This window comes from Rhinichthys klamathensis, unplaced genomic scaffold (genome assembly GCF_029890125.1).
Source record: "Rhinichthys klamathensis goyatoka isolate OS25496 unplaced genomic scaffold, OSU_Roscu_1.1 h1tg000135l_1, whole genome shotgun sequence".
Taxonomy (NCBI): Eukaryota; Metazoa; Chordata; class Actinopteri; order Cypriniformes; family Leuciscidae; genus Rhinichthys; species Rhinichthys klamathensis.
Window position 1 is genome coordinate 1,038,038 of NW_026606670.1, and position 16,748 is coordinate 1,054,785.

Genomic DNA, 16,748 nt, shown 5'->3' on the forward strand with positions numbered 1-16,748 from the left:
CGCTAAGGGGTGCAAGACCGTAGGGTGTCCCGATCCTCTAATAGTGTTCTCCAGGGGTGATCATAAGGGCACTTAATGCACCCCTTTCGCAAGTGCGCATCAGACCTCACTTTGCTGTGGGATAATTCCCAAAATTTTTGTAGTGTTGTGACGTTTCGAACAGCTAACCAATGGGGGAGAATGGTTGCTATGGTGCTGTTCGGGAGCGGAAACTCCGAAGATAAAGGAAGCCGGTATGGTGAAGTGTTTTTCAAGGCCGCGAAATTTAAAAATATTAGTGTTATCGTGTCACGAAATGTAGTTTTAAGAGTTTTTCAGTCGAGAATATAGTTGTTTAAAGCTCAAATCTGTGGTTTGTTTATAAAGATAGCGCCTATTTAAAATTTTGATCTGACTTTCTTCGGAGTTCCAGGGATCAGCGGGCGCACAGCGCTCATGTACCCCGCCTGGAACAGCCTTACCTCGGCTAGTCATTCTGACGTTTCCCGCGGGCTCTGTGTCTAGTGGTTAAACATGAGCTATAAATCGGCTTGTGTATATCTAACAGGCGATCTTTGGTCTCATTAATCTATGATTTGTTCCCTGGCAAATCGTTTTGGCTGAGGGCAAAGTGAAGTTTCATAACTTTATATATTTATGCTATTTAACTGTAATGTTGTAACGTTAGCCTGTTGACTTATGTTTGACTGAATCTTTTAACTTGCTTTATTTCTTGACTTGTATAGCTTCTTATACTTTTTAGGCTACTTATAATTTAATAATGGCTATTATTGATCAATAAAACTGAAATTTAACAAAAAGAGACAGGGTTGTGTCATTTTATTTCATATAGCCTATGTAAAATATAGCCTTAGCCTATATATAATATATCACCAACACGTCATGTATTTTTTCATGTATGGGATGGGAAGAATTTCATATATCAATTTCCATAATAACATAATTAAAACTGCATTTCGAATCGCTGTGAATACGGTAAGGCAGTATAAGCTCAGGTAAACCCCAATCACAATTTATCTTAGCCAAAAACTGTTTTAATATTAATAACATTAACAGAAAGGTTGGTAGCTAAGAGTAAAAAAAGATATTATTTTTTTTCATTCAAAGGATTGTGTCATGTTACAGCTATTATAAGCAGCACACACATTAGCCAAATGAATGGTGTTTGCTCTCCTGATCACAACAGAAGTGACGTGTGAAAAACTGTTCCAATTCTGCTCTTCACAGCTTTGGGCCCTTGCGCACTTACTCCGCTAAGTGCACTTTCAACAAGTGTCCACTTCCAGGAAGGCCTTAGGGCTCAAGTGAGAATTGGGACTGGGCCATAGAATATTCCACCGCTACACTCACATTCGCCTAAACTATCGTTTTGCTGTTTTTATAAAAAAATAAAAACCATTATAAAATAATGTAAAAGTCTGCTCTGGTCATCCAGCACGAGTTGCCGTTGCAATCAGTGCAGCACGAATCACAGTTCACTGATCGCGTGAGGATGGCGGATGATTCGTTGCGCAACATAGACTAACGTCTGATAAATGTATTATTGTAGAATGCGCGCTCAGCACCACTGCTCCTTATACACAGAGTACGCGCGATCACGAAAGTGAAAGTAAAACAGAAGCTCCCTGATGTGCATTGCGCACAAATTAGGCCGCGAACATACAATAGTCCGTCTCCTAATACCCATGATCTCTGGACTGTTTATTTGCGGCTATATGGTCTCAGTTTGCACTTCGAATATATTGAGAGAGTACTGTAATGTCTTAAGGACAACAGACAAGGGAGGCTCTGTTTGTGAACTTATAATCGGAACGCAAGAACAACTGTAGACAAACACACCAGCCTCGTTTCTCTCAACCCGGCCTTTTCCGAACCCACACCATTAACCCTATAACCGCCGGTGCAAAATAAAACGGCAATTTGAAAACAATTATAAAGAGTCTGTGTGGTAACTTTGATTATGGTTGCACTTGCACTTATTGTTTGTGCTTAATAAGACTTCAAGAGGAGGTCACACACAGCCTCAACAGAAGTTCTGAAAGCTCTTAAATGTACAGTAAGGGCTGAAGAGTGTGACTAATGTGAAATCATACAGAGAAAAGCCAGTCAATAAAAACCTTTTACAGTGCTTGTATATTGTTTTCTTTCAATGCATTTGATAATTCATACTTATAATGCATGTCATTTCAGGTTTACTTTATACGATTATTAGTTAAACATTGCAAAATGCACCTGCATACTATTTTTCCAGTCATGAATTTTGTCATTGAGGATTTCTGAAAAATTGTGCAAAAATCTCGTCTCGTGAACCCAATTTCGTGTCTCGTCTCGTCTCGTAAGATAAGCGTCTCATCACACCCTAAGAACAAGACACTAAGAGTATAAATTACAGGCATAAATGAAATAAGAAGTTTCATAACCCCATTTATATTGTTAGGCGTCTTCATTTCCAGTTGGATGACCCAGATAAGCACGTAATCAAATCGTGGAGTTAGTGACCCCAGAAGCGCTTCATCATGATGATTATACTAAGCGTGAATTAAATGTTGTCCTGCTTCTGGAGAAGTACCTTTACATAGAATTTATTTTGAAGCAAAATAATTATTATAATTGAAAATGTATTATAAGCAGAAATATACTGCCTTAATTTCAGAACAGATCTGGTCAAGAGCGGAACTCCTGCTGAATCGGTTTTTAATGGATTTTGACATTTTTCACTTGTTGCGTCCACTCATCATTGTTCCTCATCAGGTTGAGTTCTTCCAGTTTTATATCAGTACTTGCCTTAATACAAACCTTATGCAGTCAATACAGTGAATTTCCAGGTAATGTACATAGCGCAGCGATCTAGGCAAAAAATATGTTTCTGTTTTGATTATATACACTTTTATTTATACATTCTTTATGAAGCCATTAGTTATGAAAACCATTTTGTTTATAGGCAAAATCTGCATTGGGGTATAATTTTGAAAAATGCTGCAAAACAAATTGGTGTCATTTTTGGTGCCATTCACTGAAAAGGCTCCTTTGTGTGAGAAGTGCAAGTCTGTTCCCATCACTAGACATATAGAAGACATGTATCAGTACTGTTATGCACAGTTTTTACCCATATGAAAGTTGGGCATTCTTTAATTGCTTAAATTTGGTATTATTTAATTGTTAAAATATTTTATTTTTCAATCACAGGAACTATCATTTTAACCAAACACTGATTTGTTGTTTCAAAATGTTTAATGCAAGAAGTAAAATGTAAAAACCAAGTTAAAAGTAGTCGAAGCATGTTTTCATTCAGCAAAACAATTCATCTTTCACAATTAACTAAAGATAATAACTTATATATTTAATCTATTAAACCAATGTATGAATTTACCAATTTATTAATTTGTTAGTATAACATTAGAATAAGAAAATTATTTAAAAATTGCCATGTGGAAACATTACAGCACTGAGACAAATGAATTAGTTCCAGAATTGTCATGATGAATATTGGAAGGAGCAATACATTTATATTTAGTGTTAAATCTCCATGCCTGTCACGTACAGTTGATTGCCTGTCTTTTCTGGAGTGTTAACTCATGGTACTTGACTTTAAATACTCCAGTAATGTGTCAGCGAAGCTCACGAGATTAATGGGATTTTCCTAGGTATCTCTGATGGATTTGCCTTGATTCGTAACGGCAGTGCACATTTCTTAATTCCAGCATATCAGCATATGTCAGGACTTTCAGCGATCAGTTGTAACATCTTTAAAGAATGCATTGTATCAGAGACGTGAGAAGAAATGTTTTCAAATGCTTGTACTCTAACTGTCATTGTAGTCAGAACAGCTTCACATCATTTATTCTTCTCGGCAGGATAAGACTCGGGTTGTGTCACCCATCATAGATGTCATTAACATGGACAATTTCCAGTATGTGGGGGCATCTGCAGATCTTAAAGGAGGTAAATCTTTTTCATCAGCTCTTAATTTAACACAACAGTGAAATCACTATCAAGAGCTGTTTGTGTGTGTGTGTGGGATATGATTGCATCCATTCAGGCATGTATATACAGTATGCACATGATGTTTAAGGATCATACAGCAGATGTCACTTGTTAGATTTTATGGGCAGGGCTATATAATGTGTGTGTTATGTTTAAATGCGTGTTTGTAGTAAAAACAATACAGAGAGAATCTGTGAAGGCAGCACAAAGTGTAAAAGAGTGAGAGAGCATGATGAATCTCAACAAGAGGAAATGTCCTTTTGGAATTGAAACCATTTGATTGATTTTTGTCTGGGGGTTTTAGGCATAATGACTCTATCTCTGCATGGAATAGCTTTTCCTCTAAGCTCCTAGGCTTCTGGATGCAGTGGGAAATAATATGGAAATGGATCTATCCATGTTGGTGTCACTGTTTTTATAAAGCAGCATGGGTTATAAATATCATTTTATTTATGTAGGATTTTTTCCCCCAGAACATTCTGGTTAAATGAGAGGTCTACCGGTATGTGCTGGTTAACTGGCATTCAGACTTTCTCCCCAAATGTATGAATCATAGTGGTGTTCATCTGACTTTTTCTCCCTTCTTTCAATATATGTTCAGAATGGAATGCTAGCACAGTGCTGCATACTGCGGACATAATAAAAATAAAAAGTAGTACTTTATTTACTGTATACTATGTAAAACCGTACAAAAACATTTTAAACCGTAGTTTTGTCACTTTAATATGCAATATTTAGATTTTTGGAATCTATTTATAGTTACTTACTACTTTTTATCTTCTCTACATATTTCTGGTTTTGAACACTTAACACTTAAAATACATAATCTGTTTAAACTTTTCTAGGTTTTGTGTAAAATGTATTTTCGTAAAAAAGAAATGTTACATGCAAACATTTTGCATACTGCGCACAGTATACAGTATATGCTGCATACTGTTAAAATAGTATGGTAGTATGCATTATTTCGAACAAAGCCCTCAGTCTTTTTGTCAGTGAAATCAGTATCATTAATATGCTCCCTTATTCCCTTACCTGACACATGGCTGAGTAGGGCATTGAACCTACATGTAAAATCAGACTTCATCCCTAATGTAATGTCTAATCTTTTTCCAGGTTTTGATTGGAATCTAGTTTTTAAATGGGACTACATGACCCTGGAACAAAGACGGGCACGGCAAGGAAACCCCACTGCTCCTATCAAGTAAGAATTCTTCTTTGCTTTAAATATCTGCTTTGCAAATGTTTCGGATCAATAACCTGGTGATGTATGACTGTCACCTGACTTGGGAGCTGTTTTTTTTTTTTTTATCTTTCTCCTCTAGTTAGTTAATTGTCAATTGCTTAATGTACAGACTCTCTTGATACATAGAACTACACTATAGGTGTATAGTGGCCAGTGCTGATAGAATACTGTGAATGGTGTCATTGTTATATTTGCTTACTGAAGTGTGATTGGTTTTCAAACATCAGGGGTTGTATATCCAGGATTGTTTGATTTATGAGCGCTGGTGTTTCCTTAAGGATGTGCATATAGTTTTATCGGCTGTTTGAATTACTGGCAGTGTTGTTTTAGTGTTATTTATACACTATTATAGTATTTATTAATATTAGCAGAATTAGCTTTTATTGTCATATTTTTCTTAGTTTTATTATTTTCTTAGTAATTTAGTTATGTGCTTTTGTCATTTTTATAAATAAAACGTTTACTTCTATTTTACTTCAGTTTAAACTTTTTACTTAATTGCCAAGTCAATATTTGTCATTTTAATTTAAGTTAAAGTTTTTCATCTAATATTTATCAATTTGTTTCAGTTTTATTTACATTACCGAAAATTATTTTTGAATTGTTTTAGGTAACAATAACAATACGGATTGCTGAAGTGCTTATTTTATTTTTTTGAAGATTTCCTTGTCCAACTTCTATACTCTTAAACATTGCTCAGTAAACGAATGTAAGATTATGCTGTCAACATGATAAAAGGATCCTATAAAGTTCTTGTAATAACAAAACAAGTTTGTCCAAGGAGCCCATGTGCTTGCTTGCTTGCTTGTTTGTAAAAGGTCCATCCTCCAGGGAGTGACTCGAATCCTTAACAGCTAAAAGTGAGTGGGAGAGAGAAAATAAGGTGTAAAGCGACCGAAATGGGAGATTGTATGGACGGTGCGTTGCTGTGATGTGAAATCTCAATCACCGTGCCGCGAGTACATTAAAAGTACATTAAGATAATAAACAGTGTGGTTTCTCTTGACAGTGCCTTTATGGGATGTGTTGTGTAAAAGTCTTCATGACACAGCACTCTTCATTCTTGTTTAATGATTCCAGTGTTGTTTAATGACTTTGTTTATGGGGCTCTGATCAGATTGCACCAGAGAGTGAAATGAGCACAGAGTTTTCTAAAGGCGCAACTGCCCACTGAAACAAAACGCATCGCCAGTATGTGAGATAATTGCTTAGTATATATTTGATAAAAAGTAAGTTCTATGAAGTATGCAAGTTTTAAGTAAGTTTAAGATTTGGTTTGATCTTATCTAATTTTTCATATTTTGCGTTGTTGTCCAGGACTCCCATGATTGCCGGTGGCCTCTTTGTAATGGATAAGAACTACTTTGAAGAGCTGGGGAAGTACGATATGATGATGGACGTGTGGGGCGGGGAGAATCTCGGTGAGTGGAGGCTTTGTTTCTCTAAATGCCCTGTATTTCATCTGTTGTGCTGGGACAAGCTGATTGGAGCTGACTGGCTGAAGACAGTGCAACTTATCAGTGTTCCAGTGTGTCCTTTGTTGATTAAGTGAAAGATTTGCCTATTTAAAGTGTGTGAATGTATAGGTAAAGTTTTGCCTATTTAAAGTGGGTGTGTGTGTATAAGTAAATGTTTGATCAAAGTAAAACCATCATGTGCTTAATTTTACTATAAAGCAAGGCAAATCAAAAAGAGAGACAGAAATAGTATGTAATGCATAGTAATGCATTCATTTTTGTTCTTACCAAAGTCAGTTGAATGCACATCACATTATAATTGCTACTTATGAACTTGTAAGTAGGATCTATTTATGAGGGTTTGCAGGCAGTTTGACTTCAACTGGTCCTAAAATCATTTTAGTGGATGTATGGGCACATACAAAAAATGCTCAAGTTTGAAAATAGGTCTACAATTGATTGTTTACAAAGGCCACATGGTTTAATTTAATTTAATATAATGTAATTCATGAATTTGTGTCACTTGAGTGTGACTTAAGTGTTCAGATACTTTGTGGCGCCACCGTATATGAATACTGAATATGAGATCATGGTACTTCTATCATTAGATTGTATGAGATAATGCCTTACTCAGCCAAAATGTAATGTGCCCATCTAAGGGGCAATTCAGGTCACCACAGAAGAACTATTGCTTTTTTTATATTAGCAACGAGACTTGAATAGAAACTGCAGTGTAAGACTCAACGAGGTGAGTTTTTCAGGTTTTGACATAATGTCTGTGGCATGATGGATTCTGAAAGAAATTCCAACTCATTCCACAAACACAGCACTTTTCTCAGCTGTGCTGCTTGTGGAAAAGTTTACAAGAACTCTTGAAATTATCATTCAGCCTGGAAAAACTCTGTATTTTGCATGTGTCTGAGAAGTTTGCAAAGACCAAGAAGTTTCACAGAGTAGTGCTTTTTTGATGTTGTTTTTGTTTGTTTTGATGTCACGCATGAAATTATAAGTTTTGGCTCTTTGAAAATCTGCATTTATGAACTGATTGTTTGTGTGTTGCATGTTAAGTCTTAATAATCTCTGACTGCTGTTGTGCTTCTCAGAGATCTCATTTCGGGTCTGGCAGTGCGGAGGCAGCCTGGAGATCATTCCCTGCAGTCGAGTGGGTCATGTCTTCAGGAAACAGCATCCATACACTTTCCCAGGGGGCAGCGGCACTGTGTTTGCTAGGTATCCACCAAATTAAAATATAATATATTTAGTGCTGTCAAATCGATTAATCGCATCTAACATAAGTTTATGTTTACATAATATATATGTGTTTCTATATATATATATACATACAGTATATATAAACACACACATACACGCACACACAGACACACACACATATATATATATATATATATATATATATATATATATATATACATACATACAGTGGGGAGAACAAGTATTTGATACACTGCCGATTTTGCAGGTTTTCCACTTACAAAGCATGTAGAAGTCTGTAATTTTTATCATAGGTACTCTTCAACTGTGAGTGACGGAATCTAAAACAAAAATCCAGAAAATCACATTGTATGATTTTTAATGCATTTGCATTTTATTGCATGACATAAGTATTCGATACATCAGAAAAGCAGACCTTAATATTTGGTACAGAAACCTTTGTTTGCAATTACAGAGATCATACGTTTCCTGTAGTTCTTGACCAGGTTTGCACACACTGCAGGAGGGATTTTGGCCCACTCCTCCATACAGACCTTCTCCAGATCCTTCAGGTTTTGGGGCTGTCGCTGGGCAATACGGACTTTCAGCTCCCTCCAAAGATTTTTCTATTGGGTTCAGGTCTGGAGACTGGCTAGGCCACTCCAGGACCTTGAGATGCTTCTTACGGAGCCACTCCTTAGTTGCCCTGGCTGTGTGTTTCGGGTCGTTGTCATGCTGGAAGACCCAGCCACGACCAATCTTCAATGCTCTTACTGAGGGAAGGAGGTTGTTGGCCAAGATCTCGCGATACATGGCCCCATCCATCCTCCCCTCAATACTGTGCAGTCGTCCTGTCCCCATTGCAGAAAAGCATCCCCAGAGAATGATGTTTCCACCTCCATGCTTCACGGTTGGGATGGTGTTCTTGGAGTTGTACTCATCCTTCTTCCTCCAAACAGGGCGAGTGGAGTTTAGACCAAAAAGCTCTATTTTTGTCTCATCAGACCACTTGACCTTCTCCCATTCCTTCTCTGGATCATCCAGATGGTCATTGGCCAACTTCAGATGGGCCTGGACATGCGCTGGCTTGAGCAGGGGGTCCTTGCGTGCGCTGCAGGATTTTAATCCATGACGGCATAGTTACTAATGGTTTTCTTTGACACTGTGGTCCCAGCTCTCTTCAGGTCATTGACCAGGTCCTGCCGTGTAGTTCTGGACTGATCCCTCACCTTCCTCGTGATCATTGATGCCCCACGAGGTGAGATCTTGCATGGAGCCCCAGACCGAGGGAGATTGACCGTCATGAAGACCCTTTAGTAGTGTGGTTCACATGCTCCATCCAGTGGGTGAATCCAGCACTGCAGCCAGTGATAAGTGGGCTGTTGTGAGGCAGTGCAGTTGAAAATTAAAGTGACATTCTGTCATAATTATAAAGCTCCCAGTAATGTGCTCCAGAAGGTCCATTAGTGTTGAAGTTAGATTTAGGAGTAATGTAGTGGACATGTTATGGTCATTAGCAGAACATCAGTATTGCTATATAAAATGTGTAATTTACTCTCATCTGCTTGTTTGTCTTTACAGGAACACGAGGCGAGCGGCAGAAGTTTGGATGGACGATTATAAGAATTTCTACTACGCTGCTGTGCCCTCAGCCCGTAATGTGCCCTATGGCAAGTAAGTGTGTATCTGTCGTAATCAGAGCCGGACAGTAACGGAGTACATTTACTTGAGTACAGTACTTAAAGGCACACTGTGGAATTTTTGGCCACTAGGGTGCGCTCGACCTGTAATTTTCACGTCTAGTGCCCCTAGAGGCCACAAGCGCCGCAGCATTGTCGCAAAAGTCAACAAACAGTCAACCGGTCAACCTCCCGTGTCTTAATATGTGTGCAGACGGCATTTGATTTGTATGTTGGAGAAAGTTAATCGATTCACTACTGACCAAAATAATAATATAAATACAAGATTAATAATATAAATCCTATAAAGAAAACAAATTGAATAAAAGTAGCATACGCAGAAAACAATGTCTGATCAGGTAAGTCGCATTGACAAGGGTTGCCCAATCCTGCTCCTGCCGATCGTCTGTCCTGCACAGTTCATCTCCAACCCTAATCAAACACACCTGAAGCAAACAATTAACGTCTTCAGGATCTCTTTGCAATGGGTTGGAGATGAAATCGAGTAGTCGGGAAATCGTGTAACAAAACTGATATAACTCACTACATATTTCCGTTATTTGTAGTCTTCAGTTTGTTTTTTCTTTTACACAAATACAAACATATATGAGCTGAAAGGAAAAAAAAACATTTACATTTGTATACGGCAGTATGTTGTGACTTATATCAGTTTTGTTACACGAATTCGCAGTAAATATTACATTATATATACACTTTTATGCCGATGTTTATTTTAAACTCTCCCTTTTTCTTTTTTTGGTCTCCTCTGACAAAATCTTTGCTTTCTTCGCTTTCTTCCGAGTAGCTGTTGATTCAGCCATGACGACAACATACAGACGCCGAGTTGAGCTCTCACGTTAGAATTTGAGGAAGTTGTGGTGGTGGGGGAAGTGACGTATGCCGTAAAGCGGTCGAATTTTGTAGTTCTTTTTGTGCTCTGGTTCCTACCCGGAACCCGAAGTTACATAGTGCTAGTAAAAGCGATACAGACACCTTCAGGCTTCGGCAGACGTGTCATTCAACCTATTGTAAGTCGATGTACCATCTCAATGGGTTTTGGTAATATATTATAAAGGTTGAAAAGTTCCACAGTGTGCCTTTAAGTACAATTTTGAGGGATCTGTACTTTACTCGAGTATCATTTTTGGGGAGTACTCATGACTTTACTCAAGTACATTTGAGAGGCAAATATTGTACTCTTTACTCCAATACATTTCTATCCATAACCGTGAGTACCCGAGTAAAAAAAAAAAAAAAGTAAAGAAAAATCTCGGAAACCCTCAATTTGTTGTTTCCCTCTCAAACGTGATTGGATTGTGCAGGCGCCACTGATTGGGACAGCCTATCAGCAATCACTTTCAGCTTTCCGCCAAAGTCAACTCCATGGTCAGATTTAATATTACACATTAATGTAAGCCAAGCATTTGGTTTGATGTTCTTGAGTATGTGGTGTGTTTAACACAGTCAGGTTCAAATGTGGCAGTGACGTAGCCACGAGGGATTTCTGATTTCTTAAAAAAAAAACTTTAGGAGGCAAAATATATTTTTACTTATTATGTGAATTACACTGCGCAAACCAAAGTAGGCTACTACCCAGCGAATGAAGAAGGGTTGGCGCTCAGTCTCCACAGTACATAAAATATTAATTTTGTTTTATTTTATTTTTCGGGTTTGCATTTATGAGGAAAAAACAATGTTATGGACGTGTTCTCCGTTACGGACGTGAGCGCTCTGAAAGCGGCATAAAAAATGCTTTAAAACTTTCACAGAGACATCAAACAGAAAACACAAAACCTTTCTTTAACCTGAATTTCGTTTTGCATTAATTGTATCTTAATTTGAATCAATGTTTCATCAACCAATTGCCTGGGTTTAATAAATAAGAAGTAAATAGCAGACGATAGATAAGAAACGGAGACGCCGGCACGTGAACTGGATCTCGTCTCATAAATGAACCGAAACACAGTGTATAAGGTAGCCTACTTGCCTCTCACAGACATGTCTACTTTTAAACAGAAAAATTAAAAACGAAAGAAAACAGACTACAGACTGCTCTCTGCTTATGTAATCCGTATGAAATGTGCATTTCTCTCTGGCGCGTTCACTACTGAAGATCGCGAGTCAGCATCGTCAACTTCATCTAGCCGACACTGACAAAGAAAACACTTGTTTATTAACAAGTGTTTATTAATAAACAATTAAAATATCTCCTTGCTATATTTTACATATTCATAATCATTCCTTTTGCCAGTTCTTTGTGACAGCTTTTAGGTGCTTTATTGGCAGCACCACCCTTACATGTGGTGTGTGTGTGTGTGTGTGTGTGTTGTCCCTGCATTTAAAGATGGGACCCCCAAAAAATTTAATTAAATTAAATAAAGCAACATGGTAAAAAGATGAAAATGACTTGATTTTACTTTCAATTCCTTTTACAATCTCCAAGGTATTAACATTAACATTTTTCATAACTCCATGTAGGACGTTTCTGTGCATAAATGTAAGCACTGTGGCAGTAGATTAGTAATGCAATATTTAGAAAATCTACTCTTGTACTCTTGATACTCAAGTACTTTTAAAAACAAGTACTTTAGTACTTTTACTTAAGTAGACATCTGAATGTAGTACTTTTACTTGTACTTGAGTAAAATTTAGCAATGGGTATCTGTACTTTTACTCAAGTAACAAAGCTCTGTACTCTGTCCGCCTCTGGTCGTAATTAACAAATATTATTTGTAAGTATAACAAATATTATCATAAGAGAAAAGCTTGGAACAGAGTAGGACATTGACTATCTTTAACATGATAACATTGGTCACTGCCACAAGAGTGCGCACAGCCACTGAAGAATAATATAAAACATGGCTAGGTGAAGATCTCAGTCGTCAAACATTTAGACCCTTAAAATGCACTCCACATGACTAACTTTCCTCATTATTTGCAGCATTCAAAGCAGGCTGGAAATGAAGAAGAGGTTAGGCTGCAAACCATTTAAGTGGTACCTGGACAACGTCTATCCTGAGTTACGGTGAGTGTATGACCTGCGAATAATAAAAAAAGCTTTTGGATCACTTTGCCCTTGTTTACATGTGCTATTCTAATCTGAAGATGGTCTATGAAGTTTTGTGCATAAATGTGGATGAGCTTTTTGATTCAGATTCCATTTAAAACCCTTTATTGGCACAATGATTGATTAATAGGCGAGTAGGTGGTTCTTTTTGTGTTTACACTACAAATGTAGTGTGGCGAGATGTTTCTGATTACTTCCAAATGCGGATTGATTGATTGGATCACAAAACATTTTTATGAGACTGATGTTAACACCAAGTGTAAACAAGCCTTTAACTTAAACCTAGACATGAGTCTAGTCTACCTAGACTTTTGACTTTTAAGTAATGAAACTTTATTCATGAGAACCCTTTCAGTCTGCTTACCAGAGACTGCATTTCAAAAGGTAGCTTAATCATACCTAAGTTGATGTTTCTGTCTTGTTTAGGGTCCCGGATCATCAGGACATAGCCTTTGGAGCACTACAGCAGGGCCAGAACTGTCTGGACACACTGGGGCACTTTGCTGATGGTGTGGTGGGGGTGTACGAGTGCCACAATGCAGGAGGAAATCAGGTACCAGTCCGATCTCAGGTACTGAACAGTCTTATGTCAGGTGTGGCAGCAGAGCACTGGGTGATGGACTTGCCAGTGAGTTTGGGTTAGTTTTAAAGGAACGATGCACTTGTGGAGGGTGAGTGACGTATAGATGAGGGCCACACGGTAGTTTCTGGATCACTTTACCTGCTTTTATCTTCTCTCAGTGTGCAGGTCTGAGGGATTCAAAGCTTTCACATTTGCACTTTTTGGTGCGCGCCTGGGTTCGATTGATATCAGAGTTCCGTTTGTTTGGATGGTGTGAACACTGTTTTCCTAACTCGGGTGCACACCCATGAACTGTACTCGAGCCTGCCTAAATAGGGTGGTCTAGGCACCGGGTACCGGTTTTCTGCTGATATGAATGCAATCATTCATACTAAATCTCAGAAATGACCCGCATTATTTGATAAAACTGTGCGTTTGTGCGCATTCTCACTCACTTTCCTGACAAGCGTGATTGACGCACTGCAAGAAACTTTTTTACCTTCATAAAATCTGCATAATTCTAAAAGAATTAGCTGAAGGTTTTTAGGATAGATAATGGCATACTGTATAACATCATCTCAGAACTTCTCAAAAGTGTTACCCATGTGCATTTCAGAAAGTAGCAGCATCTCACCAAGCTGTTTTTGTTCAGATTTCTGTGTATATTTGTGTGGAATCAATGTATTTACTGCACATGCTCCCTGCTTATGTTTCTGCTAAACAGGAATGGGCCCTGACTAAAGACAAATCCGTCAAACACATGGACCTTTGCCTGACGGTGGTGGATCGCACCGCTGGCTCACAGATCAAACTGCAGGGCTGCAGGGAGAATGACAGCAGACAGGTGAGCATGCTGTGCTCAAAGCAGGGGTTTGGAGGAAGTGCTGCTACTCTGATTTTCAACATCATCCTCATTATTTTTCTGTTGCAGAAATGGGAGCAGATCGACAACAACTCCAAACTGCGGCACGTTGGCAGCAATCTGTGCCTGGACAGCCGGAATGCACGGAACGGCGGTCTGACGGTGGAGGTGTGCAGCCCGTCGCTCACCCAGCAGTGGAAGTTCACTCTCAACCTGCAGCCGTAGCTCGACACCGCCCTCCCCTTCTCGCCCTCGGGCACGCACTCGCCCCTCAGAGATAATCGCTGCCCAGATACAGACTCGGGGCCGCCACGGTGCGGTCTGGTGGTCCTCAAGGGCCACGGGGCAATGAAAACACAAACAAGATGATGATGACTATTTCCATCTAACTATATACCTCACTGTTTCATCTGTTGTCCAGCTCTTGGAAAGTGAATCTTAAGTGTCTAAACTTTATCGGATCCATTTTTGGAGTTTTTCTTCCCATTTTCCGATGCAAAGGATCCTTTTTTTTTTTTTTTTTGGTCTTTTCTCATTTTTTGCCTTTTCATGTCTCATTTTCTTATTCCAGCACATTTTCTTTTTTACAATAGACATCCATTGTTCTTTTATTTTTGTAGTCATGTTACCAATATTGTTGAATGTAAATGACGTTTTATGGAGGCTCCCTTCCTGCGCTGTGATCGGACTGGATTTCAAGACTGTTGTAGTTTGGGTTTGGTTTAATTTGAGGGCTCATGGGATTGAGGGGAGGACTCATTTATTGCGCGCACCGACACGGACACACTTCGACTGTGGAGGACAGCTCACGGCGTGATACAGGAAGCAGGAAAAAAAATCGAGACCATTTTTGTTGTTTTCTTGTTTTTATTAAATTGTCAATCTGTCTTTTTCTGTTTAAAGGTGCAATGTGTAAAGATTCATCCCGCTTTCCGTAAGGGCCCCTGGTGTGTTCTGAAGGAGAACCGAGGCATTGTACAGAACGTGACTGCTGGATTCACATACTGTAGCACTGGCTGCTAACAAATCTAAAACTTCTTCAAACACAAAACAAATGTTTCTCAGCCACATTTTTCTCAGTAATCATTTATTCCTTAATTCTATGTAGCCTTTATTTACGTCGCCAAGTGTATTATGTACAATAATCATGGTAACAACCTGGTAATTCCAAGCAGAGGCTGATCTGAAGCTTTGCTCCTGTCTTTAGGTTTTGAGCAAAGGTGGATGTGTGTATTACTCCTCATCTTCCATGATTTCTTTTGACTTTGTGCAGTACGTGTTCTGGATCATAACATGGGCATTGGAAAGTCCCCTTTCCTGCCTCAAAGTCCTGGATGTTTTATTCTCAAGATCAGTCATGATCCTCAGCAGCTTTGGCCAAACCTGGCGCATTATGTCATTACTTGAGCATCCTCATTCTTCTTTTCATGGTTAAAAGTTACTGCCTTTGTTATCCATGATACTGTAAAGAAAATGTGAGGGGTCTTTTTGTGCGCGAGTGTGTTTCTAAGCAGCTTTCAAAATGCGCATTTGAGAAGTATATGGACTCACAATGGAGAAACGCAACACGGTTTGTTTGTTTGTGTGTGTCCTTTTTAATAACCAATTAATTCATCACCCGAAATACTTTTTCACATCCAAACCTTGTAAATTATTGTGGTACTTAAGTTGATCTTAACAGAACTTATTACTGTAAATCCAACAGACAAAGAAGCCTGTGATATGTGAAACCGAATCAGTTAACCCACCTACCTTTCATGTATAACGCCGTAGCATTCTGACTAACTTATTGTAGGCTAGGAAATCCAGACTAAATGAGTCCCTGACTGCCTTTCGGTCAGCTCTCCTCATGTATCAGCAGTAAGTGTTATGTTAATCTTAGACTTGTATATGTTTGATTCGTCTGCACCACCCTGTGTTGTCCCAGAATCGCAGTTCTCCATTAGTGAGCATGAAGACCGCAACAGAAACACGAGGAAGAAAACCAGTCCACCTTACCTGTATTTTATTGTCCGTGTTCTGTGGCGTCATCAGGTTTCCTGTAGACAGATGAGTCTGCTAGACTGGAAAGCAGGTGTAGATGTGGACTGCACTTTTGCCATAGCGAATCACACCACCTTTCTCCATTAAAAGGAGAGGCCTATGAAATGGTTTAAAGTTTGGGCTTTGAACAATTCTTTTTTTTTTTTTTAAGAACACAGCCAAATTTGGAGCAATATATGATGGCTAATCTATGAATTGGAGGAAATGTTTACATAGCACAGTGTGCCAAAGTCAGTTGCTGTTTGATTGAATATGGAAACACTTCTTCTCCAGACTAGGACTGTTTCATTTTTAGTAAATGAAGGACGTGACCCCACCTTTTTTTGTCTCTTTAGTTTCCTCGAAAGCCAATTTTAGGAAGATCTTGATGTTGCATTAAACGGCAAAGGAAACAGCATGGGGTCAACAGTTGTAGTGTATATGTGTGTATATACAGTATGTATGTCCATGCATGTACATTTACACATTCAGTTGCAGTTATAGTGATTTGGTCAACTGTACAGCGCTTGTGTTTGTTCATTGTTTTATAGATATTGCAAAAGTTTGAATGACGGGAAATAATTAACTTAAATAAAAAAATTATACACATATCCAGTGTCATTTAGTGCTGTCACATATTAACAAAACTTAAAGGAAAAA

General features: G+C 38.5%; 1 protein-coding gene across 2 annotated transcripts in view; it reads left to right on the forward strand.

Annotated features, from left to right (window-relative positions):
• The window catches only part of galnt2 (UDP-N-acetyl-alpha-D-galactosamine:polypeptide N-acetylgalactosaminyltransferase 2), an 84,097-nt gene extending 67,672 nt beyond the window's left edge, over nucleotides 1-16,425 (forward strand). The window contains exons 8-16 of one of the 2 annotated variants that reach the window (XM_056257150.1): nucleotides 3,855-3,942; nucleotides 5,098-5,185; nucleotides 6,545-6,648; nucleotides 7,788-7,914; nucleotides 9,478-9,570; nucleotides 12,517-12,600; nucleotides 13,069-13,213; nucleotides 13,929-14,048; nucleotides 14,136-16,425. In XM_056257150.1, coding sequence (XP_056113125.1) covers nucleotides 3,855-3,942; nucleotides 5,098-5,185; nucleotides 6,545-6,648; nucleotides 7,788-7,914; nucleotides 9,478-9,570; nucleotides 12,517-12,600; nucleotides 13,069-13,213; nucleotides 13,929-14,048; nucleotides 14,136-14,291 — 1,005 coding nt within the window. In that variant the 3' untranslated portion in view covers nucleotides 14,292-16,425. The remainder of the gene's footprint in view (nucleotides 1-3,854; nucleotides 3,943-5,097; nucleotides 5,186-6,544; nucleotides 6,649-7,787; nucleotides 7,915-9,477; nucleotides 9,571-12,516; nucleotides 12,601-13,068; nucleotides 13,214-13,928; nucleotides 14,049-14,135) is intronic. The other variant, XM_056257151.1, reaches the window with a different exon arrangement.
• The last annotated feature ends 323 nt before the right edge of the window (nucleotides 16,426-16,748 follow it).